The 14625-nt window shown below is 37.3% G+C and overlaps 1 protein-coding gene across 1 annotated transcript in view; it reads left to right on the forward strand.

Annotated features, from left to right (window-relative positions):
• Positions 1-14625, forward strand: part of Msh6 (DNA mismatch repair protein Msh6) — a 212424-nt gene that overhangs the window by 17768 nt on the left and 180031 nt on the right. Inside the window, exons 2-3 of the mRNA XM_090385739.1 lie at positions 1333-1510; positions 8275-8513. Of these exons, the coding sequence (XP_090241865.1) occupies positions 1333-1510; positions 8275-8513 (417 nt within the window). The remainder of the gene's footprint in view (positions 1-1332; positions 1511-8274; positions 8514-14625) is intronic.

Genomic DNA, 14625 nt, shown 5'->3' on the forward strand with positions numbered 1-14625 from the left:
ATTTTGACAGAGTCACTCACGACCACCAAATACGAAGGATGCGGAAAGGTCAGGAAATGACCACCGCATATCCCTGGGGCAATATGGCCTTAGTTGCTAATGCTCCTAAAAACCAAACAACAAACAAACAGTCCCACATGAGCGGTTACTTTATAAGCTGGAACAGGTTGGAATCACAGGGAAAATTCTTAGATGGATAGCAGGATGGATGGCTTCTGAGCAACGTTTGATAAATTGATGATTTATCAAACGTTTGCTAGTAGAGATAAGGACATCATAATCCAATTATATAAGGCTATTGTTAGACCACACTTGGAATACTGTGTTCAGGTATGGAGATTGCACCTAAGGAAAGACATTGAGCTTCTTGAAAGGATCCGAAGACAGGTAACTTGCCTGGTGAGTTTGGCAAAAGGGCATCCATATGAGGAGACTTTGAATATGTGGGTTGCAGAGCTTTGAAACTAGGCACCTTAGAGGAGACTTGATTGAGGTGTTTAAGGCTCTGAGAGGCCTTGGTAAAATGAATGGGGACAAACTTTTCACAGTTATAAATGACTCTAGAACTAGGGGCCATAAATTCAAGTACGGGGAGAATTTTATTTTATTTTAGCCAGCGAGTTATAAGTTACTGAAATAAGTTACCTACATGAGTGGTAGAATCTGACAGTTTGGGGAAATTCAAAGGTCAGCTGGATAGTTACCTGCAGGAGGAGGGAAACATGTAAGTTATCTATTTATTTTATTCTTTTTTTTTTTGGCTGGTGCATCATAAACCTTAGGCTTCTTGCACCATGTGGCCATTGCTAATACTAATACTAATAAACAGCATTATTGAAACTATTGACTATATTTTTTCTGTTTTGATCACACATAAACATATTTTTTTAGCTGCAAATGCAAATTTCTAAAGATAGGGTAAAAGGGTGTCCATATGAGGAGACTGAATATGTGGGCTTAGAAGATGCACCAGGAAGATAAAAAAAAAAGAAAAAAAAAGAAAAACATGGATTGTTTTTGATTGCCTATGTACCGTTCATCTTTCTGTGAATATAAAATACTCTGAACCAGTGGCTACCTTTTTGCCTCTACCATTGAGACTGGTATTTTAATCAAAAGTTAAGGTTAACTTTTTGTGGCATTTAACAAAAGATTAATTGGTGAAAGCTATTTATTAATAAGAAAATTAAAACAATTAATGACAAGGCAGTAATCCATATTTAAACAAAAGTGGGAAGGACTGATAAATTCATTTAAGTGTAATATGATCAATAATAACACTCACTTAATTTATATTTTTATGTTATCGATCTTCTTTTCTCATTTTTTCAGAATGCAGTTATAAAATTTTAGATCTCGTTTGGGCAAAGCTTGAAGGTTATCCATGGTGGCCAAGTCTAGTATGCAATCATCCAACAGAAGGAATTTTTTACAAGGCAGTCAAACAGTCCTCACAGTTGCATGTCCAGTTTTTTGATGATCCCATATCTAGAGCATGGGTGAAGATGAAGTAAGTATATTTTTGGTCTAAATCTTCCATTCTATTTGAAATTAATATTATGTTTAGAATTTGACAGAATTTTTCTTATAATATTGAAGTTAACACTGCAGTATTATAAGAAGAATTTGATTGGCTGGAGAATGTACTGGTTATCCACATTAAATAGTAATTAGATTGCAATTCAAGGATAGTAAATCCTTTAGGATAGTGGTGGATGCAATAAATACATTGGTGCAGATTGTATTCAAGTTATGAACACGTCTGCCCTCTACCATCTTGCAATGTTGAAGGAGCTAAAATATGTAATGTGATCCAGCAAATCCCATTTTGTGCCATTTTTTCCATACAGCTGATTGTTACACAGTATGTAATCAGCTTTTATTAAGTTTTCCTCTAAAACTTTTCCCCCTCTGTAGTATTGGTTCTGGTGATGAAATAACTTTTTTTCAGATGTTAAAGATTGCAAGAGTGATGTGTTCTGTGTGCAATTTTCATTCATTAAAGCAGACAAGAACTTGTTTAGAAAAGAGCAACATTTTCAGTTCTGTTCAGTTACACATGAATATCTGTTGCATCAGTGAGTTACACATTTACTTTCATTTTGATCCTGTATAAACAAAGAATTCTTAAACAAAAAATGTAAGCTACTAACAGTGACAGTGAAGTTGGTTTCTTGTTTGCTTACTTTAAGCAGCTCAACAAATGAATGAAAAACTGCAAACTTTCCCTTTTGATTAACTTAAAAAAAAGAGAAGTGTGTACTAAAAAGCATAAAATTAACAAAAAGAAAGTCTCATCACATAGATAAGCATACTGCCTATTCTTCTGAGAATCTCATTCTGCTCTTTTACTATTAATCCTAACTCCCATTTCTGTTAATATTAGGCCTACTATTGCATATGTAGAGAACCTGTGGTCATTGGAGTTACTGTCACTCTTGCTTCTATTCTGCAAGTTTCCCAGAAGCCCATCCAGTGACTCTCTTGCCAGATGTGCTCTAGTGGGACCACACACGAAGGCTGTATATGCTGGAGAATTGTGCACTGAAGTGGATTTGTGGCAGTTAGTATAGCATCACAGCTTTCCAGGAAATCAGAAAGTTACACGCAATGCATAATTACTAATAACACAACACAAGTCACCTTTCTATGACAGTTATAATATTAAAGTTAAAAATATGAAGAAAGCACAGTAGTTAAACTACTTATGCTGAAAGGCCTGAATCATAGGAAGGAGTGATAGTACGTATTAGTAGTGGCAAATGATACAAGAAAGCAAGCTTATAAAGCATCAGCCAAAAAAAAAAAAAAAAATCCCAGATCACCTGTTCATCCCCTCCAATAGTTTGTATAGTTCTTCCTTGAATTTATTCAAACTACCCACTTCTACAACATCAGATGAAAATTTATTCTGACAGTCAGCCTGGCTGACTGAAGGTAAACTTCTGCACATCTATCCTGTAACCATCCTACCCCAGTTTGAATTTTTGCCCCTTCATGTATGTAGTCTGAAGCAAGAGGAAGAATGCCATTGTTATTGAGCTTGCTCAATCCATTGAAAGCCTTACACATCTCAATCAGATGACCTTGTGGGTACCTATTCTACAGATGTTCCTATGTATCATTAACAAAATCTCAATCCTGGCAGCCTGTCTGCACTGCTCACAGAACTTCATGTAACAGATATGAAGTTCTGCTCCCCTAGTCTTATTCATTTTCTACTACTCTAGTACAACAGAGTTGATACATTAATTTGGGATTACTGCTACCCATATGCAGTATCTTACATTTGTCAATATTAAGCTTCAACTGCCATTTCTCAGCCCATCTGCTTAATTTTTCTAGATCTTGTTGTAGTGGTTTACCTTGATTTCTATCATTAACTATCCTGCCAACCTTTATATTATCTGCAAATGTAGACATTAAGCTTGATATACTTTCATCAATATCATTAAATATTGAAAAGAAAAGTGGGCTCACAAAGAGAAGTATCCATTAATGACTGCTCAGTGTTCTCCCACCCAACCATCCCTTTATCCATTGGAATAACTTGCCCAATCCAAGTATATGATACTAAAATTATTTTTTGCATCCATTTCTTTTGTTACTGCATTATATATGGTTAAGGTTAAGTCTCTGATGAACTGCCACCATCCATCCACCTATAGCATGTTTTTTCTACCATGTGCTCCATTCCTAAAATTAATTTCTTTGATTTAGGTTTTTCTCTCTGAGACTGACCTCAGTGATATAGGTAAGTTAGGAACATCCTACATATTACATATTTTTACAGGATGCCCATCAGTGATGGTCAAATGAAAATCACTTTATGGGGGAAAAAATTGCGTGTGTATCCTGTATGCCCAAAAGACGTTTTATGTGTAAACATCTTTGACGACATATACTAAATTTCAAACAGCTAGAACCGAAATCATGAACGATGAATTTATGCTCACGCCCGTTACTTACTCTACTGAATCAATGTTAGTGATAAATAGGATACACACACCTGCTGCTTACTCTACCAAATCAATGTTTGGAAGAGGTTAGGCCAGTAGCCTAATTACCCATTTAATTGTAGTCATTTGTTGAATAGTATGATTGCAATAATACAAATATTTGTATTGTTGCAATCATACTATCATGTTACTCTGTCATGCTTTGTTGTAAATTACACATACAGCGCTCCCGGATCTGCAAGAAATGAGAGTATCCACGCATAATATGCTATCGAAATAATGACTTGGCTGAGGATCTCAACGATTAAAAGCACGAGATGGTAACGCTGCACATTCCATTTGCAATAAAGAAGGGTGCCTCCGTAGCCAGGTGGGCAGGAGCAGCAATGCGCAGCACACGCTTCTTGATTAGACTGGGGTTCGAGCCCGTGACCACCAAATATGGAGAATGCGGAAAGGTCAGGGAATGACCACTGCATATCCCCGGAGCAATATGGCCTTAGTTGCTAATGCTCCTAAAAACCAAATAACAAACAAAACAAAGCAATAAAGAAACAGAGATACCGTCAGAGATGAAATAAATCAAAATCTATGACGACAATGAAGAGCTCACACTAGATCATAAGTTGTACGATTCGGACTTAGACATTTGCAAAATGATTAAAATATGTAAGACGATGTGCAAGACAACAGTGAAGCTGACCCTGCCGAAGCATGCAGTAATGACCTGCATAGCATTGTAACATGACTGTGAGAAGATCCCTTTCGAAACTTTTACAATCGTCCAAACAGTGAGATGAATGAGGATCTAAATCTTGCCATGCTCAACCCACTCAGTGCAATTGCAAAAAAATGCGAAAACGTGATGACCAACGAGGACTTATTCAATTTAATGAGAATGGCCAATGACAAGCAAAAGATTCTACTCGTACATGTAATTTTGGAGTCTGTTATCTCCCATTAGCGAGCTGATTCAAATATTCTTGACTGGCCCAGCTGGTTGCAGAAAAACGTTTATGATTCTCCTCTTGATGGAAATATACAACCACTTCAGTAATACAGACAGGTACTGTAACGCCTACATTACATGCATTTCAGCTGGTAAGGCTGAAGTGCATGTAATGATCTTGGATGTGCTCAGAGCTTGGATGTGCACATCCAAGATCACTGCCCTCAAGATATCCATTTCTCTAGTTACCAAAAGGTTTCTGCTACAGGTAGCAATGGTTAGCCCAAAGCCACCAAAGTGGTATGCCCTGAATTATAAACGTTTTTCCACAACCAGCTGGTTTATGCCAGCTCTGAGCAAGGTCACCTTCCATGATCCTTTTTCTTATGCTTTACTTTACTTTAAATTTTGCAAGATATCCATTTCTCTGGCTACCAAAAGCTTTCTGCCACTGGTGGCAATGGTTAGCCCAAAGCCACCTAAGTGGTATGCCCCAAATCATAAACGTTTTTCCACCACCAGCTGGTTTATGACAGCTCTGAGCACATTCAAGATCTCCTCCCATGAACCTTTGTGTGATCTCTCCCTACTCCATTTTTCTTTGTTATAAAACGGAAATGACATCAAATGACGTCATTTCCACGTTGCAAGAGTGTGACAAATTGATTTTACTACCATCTGAAATTTAGTAAGTGATCTGCAAGATCATCTCCCATGATCCTTTGCGTGATCACATCAAAGATTACCTCCTATGATCTTTTGCGCAATCTCCTTTCTAAACTCCGTTTTTCTTTGTTATGAAATGGAAATGACAGCATTTCTGCGTTGCAAAATTGTGACAAATCGATTTTACTATCATCTGAAATTTAGTAGGTGCCGCCAAAGATCAAAAAATAATAATAAAAAAAAAAATTAAATAATAACCCAAAAAGTTAGAATAACAACCTGTTTTCTTGAAAATTGTTAATGGAATTTCTCTAGGTGCTTCTTAAAAATATATGATAAAAAATTATGAGAGAAGTAGTTTTCTTTTATTTTTCCTGAATTTTTAGAATAACTTTTTACTTTATAAATATTGATAGAAATCTGTATAAAAACTTGTTAGTAGCCATGTACTTTGTTGAAATATGCATGGTGTGTGTGTGTTTGTGTGAATCTGCATTTGCCATAAAAAATGTACATGTTGTTAAAACTCAGCAGTGTGGAATGTTATAATAATACAGGAACTCCCTGGCTTACGTAATACTTGACTTGACGCAAGTTTTTGCTGGCCGGTGCAAACATTTTAAAAATCGTGGAAATGTATTTTGCTTCACGTAGGAATAAATTGAGGTATCGTGAAAATATCATAATATTGAACCCAATAACACTTTTTTTTTTCTTTTTTTTTTTTTCGTAATTCATTTCAAGTCCTTGGAAGTTGAAAATTTCGCTATATTAGTAAGCTATTTGTCTCTCTAAAAGATCATATTTATAATGGAAATTGCACTACTGCACCACCCTTTTATCGTTATCATATGTTCCTGTTATAAGAATCAAAGCAAGTGCCCCTGAGTTCAATGGCCATTCAAGAAAAAGCAAGAAGTATTTATGAAGATATTAACGATAAGTACGGCAAACCCCAAGACAAGATTGTGGCAAGCAACGGGTGGTTTAATAGGTTCAAGCATCACGCTGGTTTCCAAAACATTAAAGTATGTGGTGAATTTGCCAGTGCCAATTCTGCAGCTGCAGAGAAATTTTGTGGTGTGTTAGAAAAATTATTGATGGAGGACTTTTTTTTTTTTTTTTTGGGTGATGCTGCATAAGCTTGCTTTCTTGCATTGTATGCCTCTACTAATGCTAAGGTGGCTATTTAATGCAGCAAATTTTTAATGTTGATGAGACTGCTCTGTATTGAAAAAAATGCCGGATCGAACATACATTGCCAAAGCGGAAAAGACAATGTCAGGTTTCAAGGCTTCAAAAGATAGGGCCACACTCTTGCTTGGGGCTAATGCAGCAGGAGATTACAGATTTATACCACTGCTTGTGTACCATTCTGGAAATCCTCGTGCATTTAAGGGCATCAATAAAGCCACCCTACCCGTGCATTTCTGATCGAACCAGAGAGCATGGATAACAATATATCTCTTTGAGAATTTGTTTAAATGCTGCTTCATTCCCAAGGTTGAAAAATATTGTAAAGACAATGACGTTCCTTTCAAGATTTTGCTTCTATTAGATAATGCTCCTGGACATCCTATGCATCTAGATGATTTCAATTCAAACGTTGACAGTCATATTTCTACTGCCAAACATGACTTCACTCATCCAACCTATGGATCAGGGTGTTATTTTGAATTTAAAAGCATACTATTTACGCACAGCATTTGCTCAGGCATTGTGTGTAGTAATGAGAAAAATTTTACGTTAAGAGACTTTTGGAAATCTTACAATATTTACCACGCCATCTTAAACATTAATAAGGCCTGGGCGGAAATTACTAAAAGTTGTTTAAATGCCGCATGGAAGAAAATATGCCCACGACACGTAAAAGGGTTTGAAGGATTTGAAAAAGATGAATCATATGAATAGGTTACAGATAAGATTTTAAAGGTTGCAGAGCTAGTTTAGTTGGAGGTTCATGCCAAAGACGTAGAGGAGTTAATACAGGAAGAAGAGAAGGAGTTAATACAGGAAGAAGAGAAGGAATTATCTAACGGAGAACTTATTGACTTGCAGGCAGCGATAGTGAAAGAAGAAAATGCTGACAAAGCTCAAGATGAACCAAATGAGGAGCCAAGATGCTTCATCACCAGAGAGATGGCGGTGGCATTTTGTGAAATTGCATCGGCAATGGCGAGATTTGAGAAGATGGATCCTGATAGCGAACGATTCTTAAAAGTTAACAGAGGGTGAATGATACGCTTACTTGCTACAAAGAAATCTATGGTGAAAAGAAAAAAGCCACCATCTAGTCAACCATTAATATGTTCTTTCGTAAGGTCGAAGAAGTCAATTCTGGAAACAATGCTCGAGAGGTAAAACTTACTGATGTTATGCCTGTCTCCTCTCTTTTTTTGTAATTTTATCATTTTTAAATTTTTTTAAATTGCACTCTTTTGTAATTTTTCTTGCACACGAGATAAAATTGAATCGATACAATAAATAATTCTATTTACATGTCCGTCGAACATTTCTCTTTTGATTCAATCAATTCAGCGAGCGCAGTTGCGCTGCCAAGCATGGGGCAAATTCCGACTTATGTAGCGTTCCGCAGAATGCAACCCTTATGTAAGTCGGGGAGTTCCTGTATTGTTAAAAACACTCCTGCTATATCACTGTCGCAAAGTATAAATAAAAACATTTTTCTTCTTTTTCTAGATATATAAAACCATTTACAGGGACAAATCCAATAGGCATTCCGAAAAATAAAGATCCAAAATGGAAAAATGGAGTTGAAGAAGCAAAAAATGCATTATCTATGACTTCAGAAGAAAGAAGCAAGCTTATAGTATGTGTGAAATCTGAAGATGATGAGGAAGATAATGAGAATGGGGATGACGAAGAGAATGGAGATGATGAAGAGAATGAGAATGATGGTAGTGAACAAATGGAAACAGGTAAGATGGCAAAAGTGAGGATAATGTTTACTATTTTATTTTATTTTTTCAAATCTGAGTCTTTGTTGTTATATACTGGAAATTTCATTTAATGTGCACCGGGTGTTAACTTGTATCTTCTGTAACATAAGTGGTTTTGCCACTTGCCACTCATTTGGAAAGGTCTGGATTTGAATCCTGTTGTAGACTAAAGGAAATTCTTAGCAACAGCAGTTGGGTTGTAGTAAACCGATCTCAGGTTGAGGAGGTAGGGTTTTGTTCCTTGAATAATTCTGGGTTTTTTTAGCCTGCATAACATATGCAGATCAGTCCAGCGATGTATGTAACTACAGAAATGATATTCTGACATAATTATGGCCTAAATTGCTGAAGGGACATAAAAATGAACAGCTGTTGGTTAAATTTGAAAGTGTCTGCAATTCTGCCCAGACACGATAGGAGGGAGTACATGATGACAACTTTGTCAATCAATTTGGCCCTGGAGGAAATGTGCAAGGCTCAAGGGGTAAAATTTTTTTCAGCCTGGTCTGTGCTTGTTAACAGGAGAGACTGCTTCTACAGGGATGGGATACACTTAAATAGAAAGGGTGCAAGAATATTTGCTGATGCTATTGAGGCAGTGTTAGGTGGGTCAGAAAACTGCTAACTTGGGGGGATTCACAGACTAAAAGGTTAAAAGTAGCTGCAGGCAGAGGTGAAGGTGATTCTTGCACTACTTCTATTAGAATAAGCAGCGGCGTGGAGCGAGAGGTGTTTGGGGGTTTCAGGGACTGATGGCAGTCATCGTGAAATAGGTGGGTATATGGAATGTGTTAGGATAACTAATAATAAGAATAGGTACATGTATACCAATGCTAGAAGTATAGTAAATAAATTTCTATCATTAACTATCATTAACTGAATTTGAAGTGTTGATCAAGACAATAAAGGCGGATATTGTTGGTATAGCGTGGTGTCATACAGATATAAGAAATGCAGAACTGGAATTTGGGGAGTACAATGTGCTGTTAATTAAGAAAAACATAAAATCAAAAGAAGTGCATCCTGTTGATATAGATGAACAGTGCACTGTTGAGCCAGTTTGGTGTGACATAAGCACTGCGAAAGCAAAAATAAGAGTAGGAGTGTGTTACAGGCCTAATGAGTACAATGAACAATTGTACAGAGAAATAGAATGGGCTAGTAAATCAGAATGTCTTATAATGGGGGATTTTAACTTCCCAGATATAGACTGGAACTTATGGGTTGGTCACTCGCACACTAGTAAGACTTTTGTGGATTTATTTTGTGCAGCAGCATGTTCGAGAGGCAACCAGAGAGGGTAATACTGTTGATCTGGTTATCAGCAGTGATCATTTGTGTATTAAGAATTTGCAGATAAAGGAACCATTAGGTGGCAGTGATCACAGTGTACTGATGTGGGATTTACTTAAAGATATAATTACCATCTGGGGTAAAGGAAGGGGTTTTTTGCTTTCCTAAAGGTGACTATAGTGGTCTCAGACAGTTTTTAAATTCTGTACAGTGGGACCAACTGATGATGTTACCAACAGCAAATTCTAAGTGGGAAGCATTCAAGGAATTAATAGTGGAAGCTACTAAACGTTTCATACCTATTAAGAAATATTTTGTTCAGGGTTTAGGCCTAAATGGTTATCAACTGAACTAATGATACTCATGGCAGAGAAGAAAAATGCATTTGATGCATATAAATTATCAGGCGACACAGAAGCCTATGATATATATGAGCTAGTCTCTAATCAAGTCATAAAGGAGGTTAGGCAGGCGAAGGCAGATCACAAGAAAACTTTGGCAAAGGATGATAAGAAAAACAGCAAGGATTTCTTTACTTATACTAAAAGGAAGGGGATGAATCTGATTGGTCCACTTGACATCGATGATTCGACTGTTGATGATCCTGCTCAGATAGCAAACAAACTGAATGAGTATTTTGCAGCTACATTCACACATGAGGAGTTATTAAGGTTTGAAAATGCACAAGGTTATCAAATTGTAACAGGGTGATTAATGATTTTGTAATAATTGAGAACAAAGTGGGGGAAAATTGTTGAAATTAAACATAAGAAAGGCACCTGGGGTGGATGGGATCTATCCAGTTATATTAAAGGAGGCGGCAAAGGAAGTAAGCAAACCCTTAGCCATAATTATGAGAGCATCCTTGGACTCAGGGGAGGTGCCCACGGACTGGAGATGTGCAAATGTGTCCCCAATTCGCAAAGGGGAATCAAAGGGTAACACGAGTAATTACAGACCAGTTAGTTTAACTTCTGTTCCGGGTAAAATAATGGAGTCACTGGTTAAAGATGCATTGCAGGATCACCTAGACAAGACTGCAGTAATAATTCAGACACAGCATGAGTTTTAAGGGAAAGTCTTGTCTTACAAATTTGATTGGTTATTATGATGTGGTTACAAAGGAACTGGATGCAAAAAATAATTTTGATATCATATACTTGAATTTCAGGAAAGCTTTTGACACTGTTGCGCATTTAAGACTACTGTACAAATTGGAACAGAATGGTATTAAGGGTAAGTTGCTACAATGGATAAAAGGATGGTGGAGTGGGAGAAGACAGAGGGTGGTAATCATTGGGTGCTGCTCTTCGTGGACTAATGTTATTAGTGGAGTCCCACAGGGTTCGGTCTTGGGTTCACCGTTGTTTTGTCTATTTATCAATGATATTGATGAAGGTAATCAGGCTTAGTATCAAAGTTTGCAGATGATACAAAGGTTGGCAGGGTTGTTAATGACAGTAATGGCAGTGTGTTACTGCAACAGGATCTAGAAAATTTGGGCAGATGGGCTGAGAAGTGGCAACTGAAGTTTAACATTGACAAATGCAAAGTACTGCATATGGGTAGAAGTAACCCCAGAGAAACGTACCAACTGTGTGGTACTATACTTAAGGTAGTAGAAAATGAAAAAAGACCTGGGAGTAATTGTGCAGTCAGATATGAAGTTTTCTGAGCAATGCAGACAGGCTGCCAGGGCAGGTCATGGGGTGTTGTCAATGGTATACAGTAATTTTGTTAGCAGGGAAAAGGAGGTGATTGTTCCTCTGTATAAGGCAATGGTCAGGCCAGGCCTCGAGTGCTGCCTGCAGGTCTGGAGGCCTCATTTTAAGAAGGATGTAGATTTGCTTGCGCGTGTACAGAGAAGGGCAACAAGATTGGCGAGGGGAATGAAGGGATCCTCTTACCAGGAGAGGCTTAATTTCTGCAAATTGCAGCAGCTGGAGACGGCACCTGCGAGGTGATCTGATTGAGGTGTATAATGCCTTGAATGGGTTGAGCACGCTGAATTCTGATGGGATTCTTCCACTTGTTCAGATTATGAACCTAAGGGGACATAAATTGAAATTGAGGAAGAACAGATGTAGAATAGATGTGCAGAAATTTGCCTTTAGCCAGCAGGTGGTTAATCGTTGGAACAAACTTCTATCTATTGTTGTGGAAGTTGATAGGTTAAATAAATTTAAGGAGGAACTGAACAAATATTTAGAGGGGATTGTTTGGTAATTTTTTTTGGCTGATAGTAGTAGTAGTAGTGGCATGTGATGCAAGAAAGCAGGCGTATGAGCTTATGCAGCATCATAAGCTGATACGTCTGCTTTCTTGCATCACATGCCACTACTACTACCTATTTTTCATTTTAGGGAACTTTACAAGGTTTTTTTTTTACTAAATTACTACTCAAAATCAGTGAAAATTAATAGTAGGATTGTATGATTTTAACTACCTCATATTTTTAGATATATTTACGCAGGCATTTCCCGCTTTACGAGTTCCCTGATTTACGAGTTAATTTCTTCAAGTATCAGGTACACTGTTGTGCAAAACTTTAAGAACTAACACTATTTCTAAAGGTAACATCCACAAAATCTCTACTTAAGGTACTCTTTACTGATGAGAGTAGATTCAGTCTCAGCAGCAATTCTGGACATCAGCTAATCTGGCAAGAGGTTACCACATGGTGTCACCCCACAAACATCACTGAAAGGGATCGATATGGCAGTTTGGGGAGGCATTATCTTGGATGGAAGTACACAACTCCAGATACTGGAAGGCAGTACTGTAACCAGTGCATGCTACTGTACTGAGGTAATCCTTCTCCATGTGCATCTGTTCTGAGGTACCATTGGCCCCGAGTTAGTGTTTATGGATGATAATGCCACACCCCATCGCACTGCAGCTGTTGATATGCTTTCGGAAAGTGAGGACATTGTTTGTATGGTTTGGCCTGCCTGTTCTGCCGATCTAAATCCCATCGAACACATATGGGATATTCTGGGGAGACACCTAGCGGCATGTCCACATCCACCAGAAAATGTTCACCAGCTGAAGATGGCGCCGACAGAAGAATGGATGATGTTACTGCAAGAACTTATCAACAACATTGTTCTAAGTATGGACAAGCAGTGCAAAGCCTGCATTGACATTAGGGGTGGCCATATCTCCTACTGAGGACCACATCTTCCCTTTGTTCCATCTTTGGCAGTGATGCATCTGTATGGCAGCCAGTGCTATGTTGCATTTTTGAATAAAGTCCCTCTGTACCATTTTGTTTCCTTCACCATTTCTGTACCTCATGAGGTTCCTTTGGTATGCTTTTCCCATATCCATGCCACTCCTATGAGAAGCTATAGGTGAAAACCTGACTGGTCCTTAAATTTTGCACACCAGTGTATTAACAAAATCAAAAATATGAATATAAATTGCAATAAATAAATGCTAAACATTCATAAATACGGCATTTCAAGCCATGCACATAGCTATACTGTAGTATTGTGTAGCTACGCATACTACTCTGCTTTTGTTTGTTCAGACAGATGAGAGCACCTCAATGACTTACATAACATAAAGCAGTTACCACGCTTATGTAACAGAGTGGTTGTGTTGGTTGTCATTTTCGCTGCCTTGTCTTATTTCAAATTTATCCTGATTATTAATACTGTACAGTATGCCAAAATGAAGTAATACCATGGAGAGTGATATTAATAAAAAGAAACAGCGAAGAGGAATAACATTGGAAACAAAATATGAGATCATAAGCAACATTTTTCTTCTTCATCATTGTTGACTGATGATGAAGAATAAACATTCTTTAACGTGTGCATAACATAAATAATTTCTTTATTAGTATAATTTGCTTGATTTTTAAAGGCTATGTTTTAATTTCTTTGGATAAATAAATCATTTTTAAACATGAATTTTTGTTTTGTTGACCTTTATTTATTGCTATGGTCAAATTTCATTGTTGAGAATTTTTGTTTATTTATTTATTTTTTTTTTGGTAGTTGTTGGCGCATCGGCTTCTGTGACCATAGTGCACCTCCCAAGGTTTTTGCAGTACTTTGATCCAAGCCCGAAGCAGGATTCGAACCCGCTACCTTTGGGTTGCCAGGCAGGCACTTTACCCACCTGGCTAGCCTGGTCATTGTTGAGAATGTAACCCCTGTTTTTAACATTATGTCTGTGGGAAATGAATTCCCACTTTATGAGTTTGAACTTTATGAGTGCGTCCTAGGAGCGAATTAACTCGTAAAGTCGGGAACTACCTGTATATACTACTACATTTTTCATGTTTTGTTGTGTGCATACTCAATTAATTGCTGAGAATAATTATTGCAACACTGAATATATGTATGAATTCTGCCTACAAGAAAAATATATTTTTTCATTTCTGTTAGTTTTAGTAGCATGTTCTAGCTGATGTGTATGATAGTTAACCCTTAAAGCAGTTTTTCTGATGTTGGTCTTTTCAGACTAAACAAATGATAGGGATCAGTCCTCTCATTAACAGGGAAAAAAGAAATATTAATAGAAATTGTAAAATCTTTCCTATAGACTTTATATTGACCTTGATTAGATATCTGAAGTTCAGCAAAAAATAGCAAAAATCTCCATAGCTGCCAACTCTTTGGATTTATGATGGAGAAGCTGCCCTAAACACTTGTCATGATGAACTGAAGACAACAAGTGAAGAGAAAGATAAACACTGACAAGGACAAAATTGAGAATACTGAGTTATGCAAAGCCAGTAAAAAGAGACTAAGAGAGGACATAAGAAGATTTAACACAAGAAAAGTGA

The sequence above is a fragment of the Mastigoproctus giganteus genome, chromosome 12 (genome assembly GCF_048544385.1).
Source record: "Mastigoproctus giganteus isolate SK-2022 chromosome 12, ASM4854438v1, whole genome shotgun sequence".
Classification (NCBI taxonomy): domain Eukaryota; kingdom Metazoa; phylum Arthropoda; class Arachnida; order Uropygi; family Thelyphonidae; genus Mastigoproctus; species Mastigoproctus giganteus.